Raw genomic sequence first — 17,234 nt, 5'->3', positions numbered from 1 at the left:
ACACACACACTCACACACACACTCACTCAAACTCACACACACACTCACACACACACTCACACACGCACACACTCACACACTCACACACACTCACACACACACACTCACACACTCACTCACACACACATTCACATACACACTCACACACTCACACTCACACACACTCACACACACTCACACACACACTCACACACTCACACACACTCACACACACACTCACACACACACACTCACACACACTCACTCATTCACGCACACACACACACACACACTCACTCACACACAAACACTCCCACACACACTCACACACACACTCACACACACACACTCACACACACACTCACACACACACACACACTCACGCACACACTCACGCACACACACACTCACACACACTCACGCACACACTCACGCACACTCACACACACTCACACACACTCACACACACACTCACACACACTCACACACACACTCACACACACACTCACTCACGCACTCACTCACGCACACACACTCACACACACACACTCACACACATACTCACACACACACTCACACACACTCACACACACACTCACTCACGCACACACACTCACACACACTCACACACACACTCACACACACTCACACACACTCACACACACACTCACACACACACTCACACACTCACACACACTCACGCACACACACACATACTCACGCACTCACGCACACACACTCACGCACACACACACTCACGCACTCACGCACACACACACTCACACACTTACGCACACACTCACGCGCACTCACACACACTCTCGCACACACAAACACACTCACACACTCACACTCACACACGCACACACGCACACACTCACGCACACACACATACACACTCACGCACACTCACACACACACACTCACACACACTCGCACACACGACGACTCACACACACTCACACACACACACACTCATTCACGCACACACACTCACTCACACACTCACACTCACACACACACTCACACACACTCACACACACTCACACACGCACACACTCACACACACATACACTCACGCACACACTCACGCACACACACACACACTCACGCACTCACGCACACACACACTCAGACACACACACACTCACGCACACACTCACGCACACACACCGACTCACGCACTCACACACTCACTCACGCACAACGACTCACGCACACACACACTCACTCACGCACAACGACTCACGCACACACACTCACGCACCCACTCATTCATTCACACACAACGACTCACGCACACACAACGACTCACGCACACACACACTCACGCACACACACTCACACTCACGCACACACACTCACGCACACACACACACACTCATTCCCGCATACACACTCACTCACACACACACTCACGCACACACATACCCACACACACACTCACACACGCTCACACACACACACTCACTCACACACACACTCACGCACACACACACTCACACACACACTCACACACGCTCACACACGCACACACACTCACACACACACTCACGCACACACACCCTCACACACACACTCGCACACACTCACGCACACACATACTCACACACGCTCACACACACTCATGCACATACACTCACACACGCTCACACACACGCACTCACTCACGCACACACACACATTCACTCACGCACGCACACACTCACGCACACACACACTCACGCGCACACTCACTCACGCACACACACACTCACACATGCTCTCGCACGTGGTGCACGCACTCACGCACACTTGCATGTGGTGCACCCTCGCACACAAACACTCACACACGCTCGCACACACACACACTCACGCACACACACACTCACGCTCGCACTGACGCTCGCGCACACTCACGCACACACACACTCACGCACACACACACTCACGCACACACTCACTCACGCACACACACACTCACGCACACACTCACTCACGCACGCACACACACACTCACGCACACACTAACTCACGCACACACACACTCACGCACACACTCACGCACACACACACACTCACTCACGCACACACACATTCACACACACACTCACGCACACACTCACGCACACACACACACTCACTCACGCACACACACATTCACACACACACTCACGCATGCTCTCACACGTGGCGCACGCACGCACTCACGCACACTCACTCGCATGAGGCGCGGGGCTTTCAAATCAAATAGGAGAGTTGAGTCGGGTTGATTCGTCATTCTTGCAGCAGCAGCAGCGGCTTTTGGCTGTTTGCCAAGGAACAGAGATGGTCACCGCATCGCGCACTTTTTAAGGTTCCACGCGGGATCTTTGTCTTTGCAGCGGTGTGCGACAACGGCTGTCAAAACGGCGGGCGCTGCATCGGGCCGAGCCGCTGCGCTTGCGTCTACGGCTACACGGGGGCGCAGTGCGAGCGAGGTGAGTGCCCACCGCGTGCCCTCCCCGGGCACCGTCGCTCGCCCCACGCCGCGTCTCGGTGGTTTTTGTTTCATCTTGCGGCTGAACAAAGGACGCGACGGCGACGACGACGACGATGACGGCAACCGTTGGGGGACTCGGCGTGCCCGTCGTCTCCGCGCGTCGGTCGCGGGCGTCCTGCGTGCACCCCGGCGCCCGCGGGGAGCGAAGCGGCGGCGCTCGGGAGAGATGTATTTATCTCAACCAGGGAAGGGTTCGTCCACGCGCTGCATGGTTAGCGGTCGCTGCGCTATCACTGGGCCGTTCCGAAAGTTCCTCCAGGTGTTGCCGCGATCCGATGTTCCTGGCCAGGCCTCCTGGAAAGGCTTCATGTTCTCATCATCATCGAGCGTGATGGTGATGATGGTGCTGATGATGATCTGTGAGCAGCACCAGGGTGAGCGTGGGGCCTCCCCTTGGGCAGAGTGCCTGAGCTATGCGCCGGAAATAGGCCCAGACGTCCATGCCGGATCAGGTCCTCCACAAGCCCAGACGCCGATATTTCACTCATCGGTACCACCTGAGGTGGCCTCACTCTAGCGGTTGCTATTTCTTCGTATGGCCAATATCAGTGAATTATGCATCCTCTGTCTGAAATGAGTGGGGGGTGAGCAGGTAATTCACTCTCATGAGCCGTATAAATTAATCGGTTCTGCGAGATTTTTGCTTCATCAGGTAGTGCAGATTTCTGCTCTGGCCCGCTGTGTGGAATGTAGCAGTGCCAGAATTGGCCCCGGGGCTCCAGTCATTGGCTTCTTGGTGCTTCGTAGAATTTGACGCGTCAGACACAACGGTTGAATCGACAGGGAGGCCCCAAACCTGGACTGAGGCGCGGCCAAACCGACATTCTCTGCTATTAAATATCCGTAGCGCACGTTTACGCAAATAATAGGAAAACAATACAAATCCTCATGCAATTTTTGCAAATACAATCGTGTAAATTGTCCGTGGGGACATTTTCACAACAGCACGCCAAACAGAGGCGGCGTGGCTTTAACACACGGGACACACGGAGACAGAGGAGACGCCGCTCCAAGCCGTCCACAGACACGGGGCGTGACCGGCACCCCGGCCTCCGCACTGGGCACGCGAGCGGGCGGGCGGGCGAGGGCACGCGGAGATTTCATTCATCCCCTGACACCGCGCCGTCCGCTTAAGTCCTCCGAGGAAGGCCGCTCTTCGGGGGAGGGGGGGATTTTCTCTGTTTCTTTTTGTTTGCGCGCATTCCCCCGCCTCCTCCTCTGCCCCCCTCCCTGCCCCCCGCCTCGCCCCCATCACCCGACCCCCCCCCCCTCTTCATGGTGCCGAGCCAAACTTTTCTTCTCACGTCGCCCCTCTTGCCCATCTTGTTTCTTCGTCCTCTCTCGCGTTTCTTTATCGCCCTACATCCCTCCCTGCGCCCCCCCCCCCCCCGCCTACTCTCTTGGAGGTTGTTGAACTTCTTTCCCACCGTACGTAGCCAACCACGCTGATCGGAGATGCGGGGGAAGGACAACAAACTAAATACAAAAAAGTAGAAATTAGTTTTCAATCTAGATGATGATTTAAAAGTGCATAGCTCCAGTGGCTTCCTAATAGCGGAAGAGCGTTCCAGACGGCCGCAGAAGCGTATCTGAAAGAGTGCGACGCGGTGACCGTCTTTGTTCGATGGTTAGCCAAAAGTCGCTGCGAAGATGACCGTAGTTTGTGTGATAGTTTATGCTCCTTGACGAGATCAGCGAGGTATTGTGGTTATTTTTTGGCGAGCACTTTGTGTGTAATGAGTGCGACCTTATAATGTATTCGTTCGGTAACCGGTGTGTGTGCGTCGACGCCTCTGTTCCATAAAGCGTCGCGCTCGGAGAGTATTCCTCTGGTGATGGGGTCGGAGTAATTTTATGGGAAGGCACAAACGCTGTTTGTAGACTCGTAAAGGCCTCATCTAAACTCTGCAACGAGGAGGCATTAGCCGCCAAACGCTCGGAGCCCCAACTTTTTTCCACAGTGCCCTCCGCCTTCCTGTCTCCCGCTCCGAGAGAAGTTGCTCACCTCCCTGGCGGGATTGCGGGCTACGGTTACAGGGTCAGCAGCAGGGGTGGCTCTGGCGGGAGGTCACGGGGTCGGCCTCCGTGACATCGCACATTCATCGTCGCCGAAGTGACTCCGCCTGGGGGGCCTTGCGTGATCCACCGCTCGCTAACGGCAATGCGCAGAGCGGCGGAGCGAAGCGCAGAGCGGCGGAGTGAGCCGCCGCCGCGGCGCAGAGCGGGCGTCCTCCACACGTGGCGAGGGGGGCCGCTAGGTCGGTCCGCCCCCAACGGCGTGCGGCACCGCGCCGGTCGTGACGCGAGAGACGTTCATGGCCGTGTCGCGTGTCGTCCCGTGTGCGCGGAGCGAGCTCGCACCGCGCCACGCTCGAGCCACGCCGTCCTGCACTGCCCATGCACTGCACTACACCACACTGTACCGCACTGCACCAAACTGCACCACACTGCCCATGCACCGCACTGCACATTCCTGCAGCGCACATTCCTGCACCGCACTGCACCATCCTGTGGCTGGAGCCAGGTTGGGGCGACGCCGCTGGCTCCGCGTGCCAGCGGCACCGACCGCCACGAATCTCCAACACCCAGCAACGGATTCTGTCTGTTCCATTCTCCAGACGTGGAGACAAGAGAGAGAGATTGACCACTCCTCTCACGCAAGCAGCCTCTTCCTACCCCTCCCCCGCCTCGCCCGGTCCCTTGACCCTCGCGAGCTAAAAGTCAGTGCCCCCGAGGGGCCCTGACAACCTCCTTCCCGCCCCCACCACCCCCCCCCCCCGCTGCTCCCCAGCCCGCAGATAAAGACAATTCCCAAGAGGTCCAATGGATAATTTACTGCACCCGCTCCAAGAGCGTCTCTGTGGCGCGCTCGCCGCTGTGAGCGGCTCCGGCAATGCTCCGAGGGAAATGTCGGCATTAATTTTACAACTCTGATAAACTTCTTCCCGGTGTACCAAACCAAAAAAACGAAATGAAATCCTCCACGGTATTTTTTTTTCTTACTTTTCCTTTTGGCCCATCGAACGGCAAGCCATATAACAAAATAAGAAAAACACACGCTTAAAAGGTGCTTGTATTTTGTGAGGGTTATAGGTTTTACTTTATTAAATGAAAAGATGTGTTCATTGCCGAGTCGTTCTTTGCGAGAACGACCAGCGCCATAAGATTTACTGTCTTGGCATGAGGTAACAATGTACCTCGCAAGCATCAGACAACGAAGAGCGGGAAAAAAACTGCGAGCAGATGCCAAAAACTTCTGGATGTCTCACTTGAGAATGTAGGCCAAAGTTGTTTAAAAAGCGCTCGAAAACCAGACGGCTTTAAAGCGAACGGTGCGTGCATACGAGCGAGCGTGTACGTGGGGAGCGCTGCGGCATAAACCTGGCGACCCCAGTTTGATTCCCTCAGATAACTGAATCGGTCCTGGGCTTCCCCTAGGTCGACTCAGCCTCACGCGAGTACCTGGTGCGGTGTGTACACATCGCCACTAGGGAGACAAAGGCGGCCGGGCGTGGCCACCCACCCCTTCGTGTTTCGTGCTGGCACACGAGGGGGTGCTCGCTAACAGCACTTGCCCCAAGTCTGTTAAAGGCTATATGGGGGGTGTTTGTCTTTGTGTGTACGGAGCTCACATGGCTTACTTAAGCTTGAAAAGAGACATTGATAGATGTGCCCATCTCAGTCGGGTAGGTTTGCCACCATGCCCCCCCCTCCCCACACATCCGCGACTTCTCAAACTGACTGCGCTGTAAGCTCACGGCCGCGCGCCAGGCGAGGCTTTGCACAGGGAGTGACACAGCGCACAGTCGCCGCTGCCGCACGTCGCCCTCGGATCAAGTCCGCCGTGGTCGCGTTCGCAGGAGGCGGGCGTCTAGTCAGGAGGGATTTGTTACTAAAAAACAAGCCGCACTGAGGCATTGGCGCTCATCTCCTGCCAGTGGTGGAAATTCCGCATTGCTCTGCGGCGGGGACGAGCCTCAATCTCCTGGACAGCCGCCGGTGACTTGTAGACAAAGTGGAATCGATTTTATCGACCCACCCCGCTGCAGGGAGGATGGGTTGAGCCAGCTTTGCTGATCGTCGGGTATACTTGAGGTCAAACCCCAAAGTTTAACAAAACCCCAATAATTGGCGGCATCCTGTGTTTAAAACAATCTAGGCAGCGTTCGTTTCTCTGCGTTGGACGTAAATTAAATCTTGTTATTGTTTAGTACAATTAGGGTCGTTGTTTGGAGTATTGCGAGATGAAAATGATTGCCTTTGCAAAGTTCAAGGTCGTTTGCCATCACGATCTTTTTCCTTCTGGGGTTGTTTTGGCCCAGATTAAAGTACGACAGCGACGACCCCTCGTCGCGCTTTGGCAGTGCGCACGGAGCTGACGTGTTTTGCATGGCGGGTAATCTTTTGTAACAGAGGTAAACAATGCTTAACGTGAACTTCACGTTGTGACGCGTCGCCATCGCCGCTGCCGCACAGTGATCTCTCGCTCGAGAAGAGAGAGCGAGAGACTCGCAGGCACGAGGAGGCACCACAGGCGAGCGGCAAGGGCAGCAGCCGGGCGGGCGAGAACCCTTCATCAAATTCCTCCGGCGCGTGCGAGGGGGCAACGCTCTATCCCGTACAGAGTGAACAGGTGTGGTTCGCATATTCGCTGCGCCGCCTTCCCCTGGCCCGCCGACCCCCTCGGCGCTTGTGTCAACAGGGGACGACGCAAGGCGCCCCCCGCCCCCCCCCCCTCCCCGGGTCGACTTTTCCCCGTCGACAGAGACGACGCCGATTTCTGGAGCCGCTTTTTTGCGGCACTTGGGCGCGAGTGTGTCAACCCGCCCTCATGTCCCACGCCGCCAGCAGCGCCTGCAGCTCAGCGCAGAGGAAAACGACGCTGCTGCTGCCGCTGCTGCTGCCGCTGCTGCTGCCGCTGCTGCCGCCGCTGCCGCCGCTGCCGCCGCCGCCGCCGCCGCCGCCGCTGCCGCCGCAGCTGCCGCCGCTGCTACCGCTGCCGCCGCTGCCGCCGCTGCTGCCGCTGCTGCTGCTGCCCAACCAGCAGCCAGCGAAGAACCCCTCGCGCGACCGATGCAGAAGAAGAAAAAAAACCCTCACTGCTGCCATCCACAGCGCTGGATTATGACAGACAGCCACGTGCAGCGTAGCCGAGACCACCACCACTACCACGCGGTTAAAGGTGCAGCTCTGCAATTTCCCTCTCACGCCGCCGCCGCTGCTGGTGGCTGGGCCTGCGCTGAAGGGGGGGGGATTTCCCCCCCTAGTCACCCGTCGGCTCTCGATGTACGAGAAGCGAAGGTTGCCGATGTATGAATCTTCTCTGCTTTCCTCCTCACCTCTCCGTCTCTCTTGAGCCCAACAAAAAAAAAAAGAAAAAATATTTTTTATTTTTTTTATTTTATCAGCTGAGGCCCACTGAGCTATATAGATCTCTTTTAGAAGTGACCTGGCCACAAATCATAGCTCAACTAAGTGGCTTACCACGTGGAAAGGTATAGCAGCCAAATAGTCGAAACGCGTGTTTCTAAATGTGGAGGGGAAAACCGGAGGGCCCGGAGAAAAAACCACGCGACCACGGGGAGAGAGACACGCAAACACCAAATATACAGCAGCAGCAGGCGTCAGGGTCGGGATCGAACCCACGACCTCCAGCATACCAGGCGAGGCCGTTAACATCTCCTAGCCACCGTGGCGTCCTCAGTTAGATTCTGTGGGTTCCGTCTCCGGCTCGACGCGGGTACGGTGGAGTCCTCCTCGTGCCGTACGAAGCAGCGGTCGGACCCCCCAGCCGGCGGCGGACTGTGCCGCTCCTTCGCCCGTCCAGCCACCGCCACGGCCGGTGGGAAACCAGGAGTCTCTTTAGACTGGGGGGAAGGGGGGGCATGGTTAATGTTTGACGGTCACGAAGGGGGTGGGGGTTGTTTAACCAAACGTTTGCGTCTCCCACTCCGCCCGTGCGTCTGTCGAGGGGTGCGCGGATGTGGGTTATGATTTAGAAACATATTTTCGTCTCTGGATCTCCTCCCAAGTAAATATGACACGATCATTCATGCTCAACATACACCGGAGGCATGCCACGGCAAAGGGATGAAACAATGACGATACTAAATCAACTACACCGATATGGTAATAGCACCGTTTAGCAGCTCTGCTCGCTAATTGGCTCATTAGAAGTGGTGTCGAAATGCTCCGGGCTATGGATGGAGTTGGCGGATGGCGTGGCAACGACCGAGCCGTGCCGTGCCAGGCTGGGCGGGTCAGGCCCGTGCCGTGCCAGGGTCAGGCCTGGGCCGTGCCGGGCGGTACGTGAGGTGTGAGCGGCGGTGCTGGTCGCCTGCAGCAGCAGGTGCTGCTGTGTGGGACGCCTGCATGGGCGGCGGCGGCACTGTTTGGTTGTGAATCTGTTACATAAACAACAACAAGAATAACATCGTAGTAGCCTCAAAACCATCAATAGGGTCACCGTTACGAATGTCCCTCCAGGTGCCTCTGCGATCCATCGTCCCTGGCCAGGCCTCCTGGATAGGCTTCATGTCCACATCATCATCATCGAGGGCGATAATGACGACGATGATGACGATGACAATGATGACAACGATGACAATGATGACAACGATGATGATGACGATGACAACGACGATGATCCGTGAGCAGCTCCAGGCTGAGTGTGGGGCCTCCCCTCTGGTGGCGAGGAGCGAGCCCACGTGGTCCCGAATCTGAGTTCGAGACCCCGCCACGGTGCGACGTGGAAGCTTCCCAGGTCACTTCGAAGACGAAGCCACGCGCCCCCTGTGCGCACGGTCAGCCGGCTGTGGTGATCGGAGGTGGTCGGTCTCCCTTGCGCGTTGGGGACAAAACGAAAAGCCCCAGTGCGGGGGGAAGTCGCGGCGAGCCCGCTGCTGATCGCCGGCAGTGTCCCCGTCTCATTCTGAGGTAGGTGGCCAACTCATTTTTCCCGCCCTTTTCCCACTTCCGTTCTCGCCACCGCGCGTCACGTGGGCGCGTCATGTGGGCAACGATGACAATGATGATAACGATGACACGTGGGCGGGTCACGTGGGCGCGCAGGGCAGTGCATGGCGCCTCACGTGCGACGAGAGGAGGGACGGCCTGCGGAAGGAGACATCGCAGAGCTACTTGTGAGCAGCGACGGATGATCATCGTAGCAGAAGTCGCTACAAATGTAGCTACGGGCGCCGCACTTTCAAGGGCCCCGTGCTAAACGCTTTCAGGCTATCAATTCCGGTTCAGTGATTCTGCACTTGCTCTATTACCATAGTACTATACTGCCTTCAACTTTTATGAACGACTGGGTGTTTAAGGTTAGGGATTTGTCGTATTATCTGGCTGCATAGCAAATGAAAAAATACAATTACTTTACGATGCAACTTACAAATGTGTGTTTTAATGTTTACATGTTTTTAAAAATTGTTCTCATCGACCTTTGGTGACTGGTTGGTGGCACTCAACCCCACCCCCCCTCCACACCTCCCGCCCCCCTGGCTCCTCCTTCCCCCCCCTCTTGCCTTATATAATATCTTGTTACGAGCAGCTCTTGTCCACTCCAGCAAATTGTTTCTTGCTGTGGCTGTCTCCTAACTGATGACGGAGGCTTGTGCTGCTTCAGAAACGTCTGGATTTAATTTAGTTACTTGCATTTTTATTTTTATTATTTTATTAATTGTATTATTATTGTTTTTATTTTCACCTACCTGACTTTACCGAAAGAACCAAAGAGTATGGATCCTTGCAGTTACGAAAACTTCAAATCTAGAATTTAAGGCCCCTTCATAAAATTTGCTACAGGCCCCGCACGAGCTTAATCCGGCACGGATTCTGAGGTCCCTTGGCAGGCGACCTCTGCAATCCACGCAAGTTTTTGTTGCACAGCGACAAAAGCGAATTGTTCACGATGAGAGCCAGGAGTGCCGCTTAAATGAGGTGAAATGCCGCGCCTGATGTGACGGGGGATTTTTTTGAGCGCTCGTTTTGTCGTCTGAGTTGAGTCCACCGATTCGCTCCGCCCGAGAGCCCAGTTCGGGGGCCTGCGCTTGAGTTTGGCAGCAGTGCCAACGTGGTGGTCTGCCGGTCGTGCCGAGAGGGCCTCGGCAGAGAGATTTGGTGTCTCGATTTAAACTTTTGTGACTGCAGGGATTCATATTCTTGGTTCTTTCGGTAAAGTCACGTAGAAGGGAAATAATCAAATAATAAAAATAAAATATAAAATAAAATTCTCACGACGTTTCGGCCACAACGCAAGCAGCCGTCCTCAGGTGACAAACTAAGGTTGGCTGCTTGCGTTGTGGCCGAAACGTAGTGAAAATTTAATTGTTTTATTTTTATTATTTCCCTTCTACGTGACTTTACCGAAAGAACCAAGAATAAGAGTTGGTGTCGTTCTGACGTCCCCCCTCCGTTGGGCTGACTGTGTGCTCCAGAGTTGTGGGATGCATGGCCACAGTCGCACTCCTGTGCCTCGTGTCTTTCATTCTCCATTCGTGAAGGAGGTGTGTGCATCGGTTTGTTGCTGTTGTTGATGTTGCCACTGATGGTTGCCCCAGCGGCGTCTTCGAGGAGGATTGTAAAACCCAGGAGGTGCGATGTTTGGGTCTCGCGCGAGGCGTCTATTCTGGACGTCCGCGTTGGTCAATCTTGTTCACCAGCGGTCTGGAGGGTCTGGATCGATCAGAGGTTGGCTTTTACCTGGATTCGAACCCAGGCTGTGTGTGTGTGTGAGTGCTTGTATGGGTGGTAGTGTAGTGGTTAGCGCTGTGCTACGAAACCGGCGACCCGAGTTCGATTCCCGCTCACGGCCAACACCGATGACGATTATCTGAACCGGTCCCGGGCCTCCCCTAGGGCGACTCAGCCTCAAATGAGTACCTGGTGTGGTGTGTAAACATCGCCACTGGGGAGACAAAGGCGGCCGGGCGTGATCGTGGCCACCCACCCCCTCGTGTGCCGTGCTGGCCTTCATAGGTGCTCGCTAAAAGCACTTGCCCCTACAGTCTGTTAAGGCTATACGGGGGATATTTGTCTTTGTGTGGCTTATGTAGGCGCGTATTAAATTTTAATGTCTGTGTGTATGGAGGATTTAAGTTATTTAACTATGTGTGTGCGTATGTAGGCGAGTTATAAACGCGCGTGTGTGTGTGCGTTAGCGTGAGTCAGTCTGGCGGAGTTGGCTGCTTTGTTTTACCCGTGTTGAATGACAGGACTCCCCAGAGCTTCCATTCAAACATAATCACCGTGCTTGCTATTAGCAGCGCTCCCCCCTCCCCGCGTCGCTCCCTTGCTCCACCTCGCTCCACCTCGCTCCACCCCACTCCCGCTCTCCACCTCTCTGCACCTTACCCCACTTTGCACCCCCCCCCTCTGCTTTGTCTCGAGTAGTCGTCTCAGACGACACCGCTGCTCAGCTCTGGCTCGAGGCCTCGCTCCGTCCGTTTGTGTCCCAGGCAGCAGCAGCAGCAGCAGCAGGCGCGGTTCCCCTGGGGACCCCCCGCCCCCCCCCGGCAACACGGGGCGGGGCGGCTCCTCGCTCGTGAACAAAGACCGACAGCTCAGCGGCGTTGTTTCAAGGCGAGAACACCTCGCGTCGAAAGCGGTTTAGTTCGTCTTGAAACGACGCCGCTGTAATGGTCCCCCCCCCCCACCCCGCACGCGCGTGGCCCGTGGGTCGCGCAACCGGCGGTAGAGGTTCTGTATCGATTGAATGCGGAGAGGCGGCGCTGCGAGGGATCTGCTGGTTGGTGCCGCAGAGCCGCATCGATCGATCGATTATAACGAAACTTATTTTTTTGCTACTTTTTATGTGACCAGGCTAGGCGCACTGAGCTGTGTGCCTCTTTGTCAGATGGAACCTGCCCAGCACAAATGATAGCTCAACGAAGCGGCTTGTCACGTGGAAACGTACGGCAGCCACATACTCCACGCGGCCACGGGCAGAGCGAGACACGCACACTCCAAATATACAGCAGGGGTGAGGGTCGGGACCGAACCCACGACCTCTTACGTGCGAGGCGAGGTGGCTAGCATCTCGCCACCGTGGCGATGACCACGGGACGGACCCGGGCCGTGGGCCGCGCACGCAGGGGCTCCAGCGCGCCGTCTGTGCGGGGGAAACGGCGAAATTGCACCGAGACAAAGAGAACTTATTGGAAACAAAATCTAGGAAAGGAAATTAAATGGGGGGGGGGGGATGGGGTTTGTTGGGGGGGCGGGCGGGGGGGGGGTGCGAGGAGCTGAAACCTTGGTGGCAATTAGCAATTAGTGGCTGTGAGTCTGCAGTAAAAACAGACATTTCATTTGGCACAGGCCGGGTTCTCTGTGTGGCCGCTCCCCTGGGAGCCCAGGTCGGAGGAATGTGGCTCAGACGCTCGCAGTGGAAGTGGGGGGGGGGTGTTCGCTACCTGCGCGCGTGTGTGTGCATGCGTGTGTGTGCACGCGTGCGCGCGCGTGTGTGCACGCGCGTGCGTTGCCTTCATAGGTGTAACTCGCTAACAAAACTTACCCCAGCGGTCTGTTTAGGCTCTACGGGGGATCTTTGTCTGGCGACCCGAGCCCGAGTTTGATTCCCGCTCACGACCAAAGTGAGTGGCGAGCATCTGAACCGGTCATGGTGCCTCTCCAGGTTGAAAATGAGTACCTGGTGCGGTGTGTAAAACATCAGCATTGGGGAGACAAAGGCAGCCGGGCGTGACGTTGGCCACCCACCCCCTCGTGTGCTGCGCCGGCCTTCATAGGTGCTACCAGCTAACAACACTTGCCCATACAGTGTGTTAAGGCTACGCGGCGGGGGATCTTTGTCTGTGCGTTGCTCTTTGCGCTGAACGCGTCCGTGAGCGCACAGCGGACTGCGTGTTGCTCTCGTACTGTCGCCGTGCGAGCGTGTGCCCGTGCGACTTGAGGGCAACGTTCTCGGATCTCACGTTGAAGTCGGAGAGGTTTATCACTTGAGGTGTTTGATGCGACTGGCCACTGTGCGATCGCTTACGATATATTGGCGTGAAATACGACCGTATCAGAAGATTTAGTTTTAGTGTCCTGATCGTTCCATCGCATTTTATTAAACGTTTTTTTCCCTTATGTTTAAAAAATCTAGAATTTCGTTTTCCATCTTACATTTTCTTATTTACTCGCTTTTCTGAGCTGAGAAATGTACCGCCGCCCAGCGACGGCGCTGCGATTAGCATGCCGCACTACGGAGCCGGCCGCCTGAGTTCAGTTTACCATTCACGCTCTGATGTTTGCGGCGAGTCTTACATACACCTGTCCCGCCATAGGAACGTGGAATTTCCACCACCGACTAGGGGGCAACACAACAGGAGATGAATGTGCGTTGAGGCACGAACGCGTATTCGAGCAGAAAATCGCTCTGATTTTTTTATACTCCCTGTCAACCCTGGCAGCTCCCGGGGTCACGACCTGTGCTCTTAACAGCACCACTCCCTCACACTCGGAGGATTTCAAACAGAAGTAGCGGGACAACTTCATTATTTTACCAGCGTGGCAACCCCCCCCCTGCCGTAACCCCGACATCAGCGATGAACTCAGAGTGGGAGGTCCAACTGCCACTGGAGGTGTCCCGCTCACACCTGCGAGCCGCCTCGCATCAGCCGTTACCAGGCCTCGCACATGCTCGCAATTACCCACCTTTGTCCTGGGGGCGCGTGAGACCCTGACCTCTCTTACCGTGCCACCGCCCCCCACATACCCCCCCCCCATGTTGCCCCCTCACCACCCGTCTTCGTTACGCACCGCAGCTCCTCGATAGCACGGCCCACCGCCGGCAGAGGTCGACTTTTGGTTTTGATGCCGAGGGACACGGGGGAAATAACCTCCCAGGGTCTGACCCCCACGCCACCTCCCTCCCTCGCTCCCTCCCTCGCTCCCTCCCTCTCTGCCTCCCTCCCTCGCTCCCTCCCTGCTTCCCTCCCTGCCTCCCTCCCTTTAAGCGCCGAGTTTGAGACGCCCCCGGCCAGTCCCGAGGACCAATTAAACTGCCAGCATGTCGGGGATCGTTAACCCCGGGGGCATGGATATTGATTACACGTGGAGGCAGCTGGTGCGCCGTGAGCCCCCTGCCCGGTGCCGTTTCACGCGTCGGCCCGTGCGGCTCTGTTCAGCGCTCGCGCCGCGCGGCATCTCGAGCCGGCCCCCGGGCTCGGCGCGCGCTGTAATTAGCCGCCCCACTTTGTGTTCCGAGGGATTCCGGGGGAATTCCATTACGGAGCGCGAACTAATACGGGACATTTTAAAACAAGTTTTGTTAAAAATAATAATCGTGTCCTTTAAATGGAAACACCCCCGCCCACGTGTTTGACTCAAGACGAAATCTTTATTTATTTTGACGCAGGGAATCTATTTCTGCGCGCGCTCGTTGAGCGCTGTCGTTGCGCGGAGTCGGCAGCCGTGGCTGACCGCGCCGTTACTTAAATATTTTTGGAACGTGAGCTCTGCGGAGACGCGCACCAGAAGGCTGTTTCGTGAACATTTGCTAGTTATGGGAAAACTTGAAAATTTAAAAAAACTCAATCGTGAGACACCTTAGCGTGCGCAAAAACTGAACGCATCCGTTAATAACACTGGTGTGTGTGGCCTTAAAAGAAAAAAAAATAGGCGACGTTATGAACAATGGTCCTTCTTCGTAGCACATGAATAGAGAGGCCAGGGAGATTGAGTAAATCGTTTTTGTAGCGGAGCCTGTATACCATGGCACCCTGATAATTAAAATAGAGTTAATAATAATCAGGGTTGAAGACCTCCCTTTTATGCCACGCGGCTTTAAAACAATTCCATGTAATTACATGTTTCCTTGATGAACAGTTAATTGAATTGGCTGATGAATAGTTACCCATCGAGCCCCGGGGTGTGAAGTTCAGGCTCCAACTCTTTTTGTCTGTGCACCGCTGACAACGCAGCAGCAACAGCAGCATCACGAGATTATTAGTTGAGCTTTCATAGGCCTTGCCCATCCGTCATGAATGCACACCGGAATTAACCGAGTGGCGTCTTGGATTTGCTTTTGGACTCCGCAAGGCACGCACACATTCGACCGCCGGAGGTTTGTGGAAAGTTTATGGCAATAATTTTAAATGACATCCAGTAGCCTTAGTGTCCCAAGGGCCCAAGTCGAGAATGCAACAAAAAACTGCTTACAAAATTTCCTCAAATCATGTTCGTGGCAAACCCTGGGGAAAGTATTTTAATTTTAGCCGCAGTTTCTGGTTCAGAAAAGAAAATATTATTGTGAATGTGTTTTCTCTGTGTGTACGCCTGCACGTGCGTGCGGGCGTGTGTGTTGCTGTAAATGTATTTATGTACAAATCAGCGGCGTGTGTGCGTGTGTGTGGGGAGCGGCGGTGCTACGGTTAGCGCGTTGCGCTGCGAACCCGGCGACCCGGAATTCGATTCCCGCTCACGGCCACCAACACCAGTGACGATTATCTGAATTGGCTCTGGGCCTCTCCTAGGTCGACTTGGCCTCAAATGAGGGTGTGATGTGTGCTGGCCACCTGCCCCTCCAGTGCTGTGCAGGCCTTCATAGGTGCTTCCTAGACAGCACTTGCCCCAAGAGTCTGTTGAGGCAATATGGGGGATTTTTGTCTTTGTGTGCATGTGTACATGTTTAACGTTGTGGTGAATATACCGTGTGTACACCACATACGTTAGCTACATTTGAACTACGCAACTGAAAAGTTGCGCGCAACAAAAAAATTCTGCCCCGTGCGAGAATTTCCCTGAAAAGCAAAGCCAACATCTGAGCGCCACCACACGCGGCGTGAGAAGTGTCCGTCGCGCGTCTGGGCGAGGCGACGACCGTGTCCCAGACTCGACTAAAAATGGGTAAATCTCATCCTCATCGGCGGTGGCGACACCGGTCACGTTTTCCATGCCCAATTCGAACCGACCGCTTGCCGCCACTTGAATTGGGTGCCGGGGGATTTGTATTTGCCGCAAGCTCGGCGGTCGCTTCCGACGGTCGAGTTCGGTGACGCGCGGGAGGAGGGAGCGCCACGTGGGCCGCCCTAGTCAGCGTCGGGGCCTCTCGGCATCGCCTCCTGCAGCCAGGTACCAGGTGGTCGTCTCGCGTCAGACGCCGATGGGGGGGCCCTTCTCCTGCCGCGGGCTAGACGGAGTTGCTTTAAAAGTAAGAGCGCTCGCGAGTGCGCCAAGTGGCTCGACCTGCAGTCCCGCCCCGTTCAAATATTTTTGGATCGTGTCCACGGCCCGTCGAACGTGTCTGGCCCACACCTCCATTGGCGGTGGTTGCACAGGGGAGTTTCTTCTGCGTTCCTTCCGAAGAGCGAAAGTGCAGTGGGATTCCTGGGTTTCGATTCTGACTTCCTGGGCAATTGTCCCGATGCTTGACGTAATATTGAAGCAAAAACGCGGAAACCAAATCGCTGCTACTGTCGGTTTGGGTGTTTGTGAACTCGCCGGTGTGAGGTAAACAATGACTATTGGCACGTTAAAAAGCAGAAACACCAAACACGCGTGAGAATCTCAACGGGTTGGCCGTGTCGGGTGGTGGAGGGTCTTCAGGACGCCAACGTCGGGCCGGACCATTACGTGGCCGAACACGGACTGAGGAACCATCTCCTATGAATTGTAATATCGGCTGCGGCAGCGTGCGCGTCGAGTTCGCCGGAGACCAAGGACGTAGACCCAAAACGGCCCTCTCGGCTTGGGGGGAACCGCCCTTGCGCCACGTGTCGCTTGGTAGTGA

The 17,234-nt window shown here is 55.7% G+C and overlaps 1 protein-coding gene across 1 annotated transcript in view; it reads left to right on the top strand.

Moving 5' to 3' along the window:
* Positions 1-17,234, top strand: part of FBN2 (fibrillin 2) — a 128,088-nt gene that overhangs the window by 11,487 nt on the left and 99,367 nt on the right. The window contains exon 5 of the mRNA XM_078874680.1: positions 2,343-2,438. Within this exon, the coding sequence (XP_078730806.1) occupies positions 2,343-2,438 (96 nt within the window). The remainder of the gene's footprint in view (positions 1-2,342; positions 2,439-17,234) is intronic.

Source organism: Lampetra fluviatilis, chromosome 39 (genome assembly GCF_964198595.1).
Source record: "Lampetra fluviatilis chromosome 39, kcLamFluv1.1, whole genome shotgun sequence".
NCBI classification, from domain to species: domain Eukaryota; kingdom Metazoa; phylum Chordata; class Hyperoartia; order Petromyzontiformes; family Petromyzontidae; genus Lampetra; species Lampetra fluviatilis.
The sequence above is the reverse complement of the archived record's forward strand: the minus strand, read 5'-3'. Positions and strand labels throughout refer to the sequence as shown.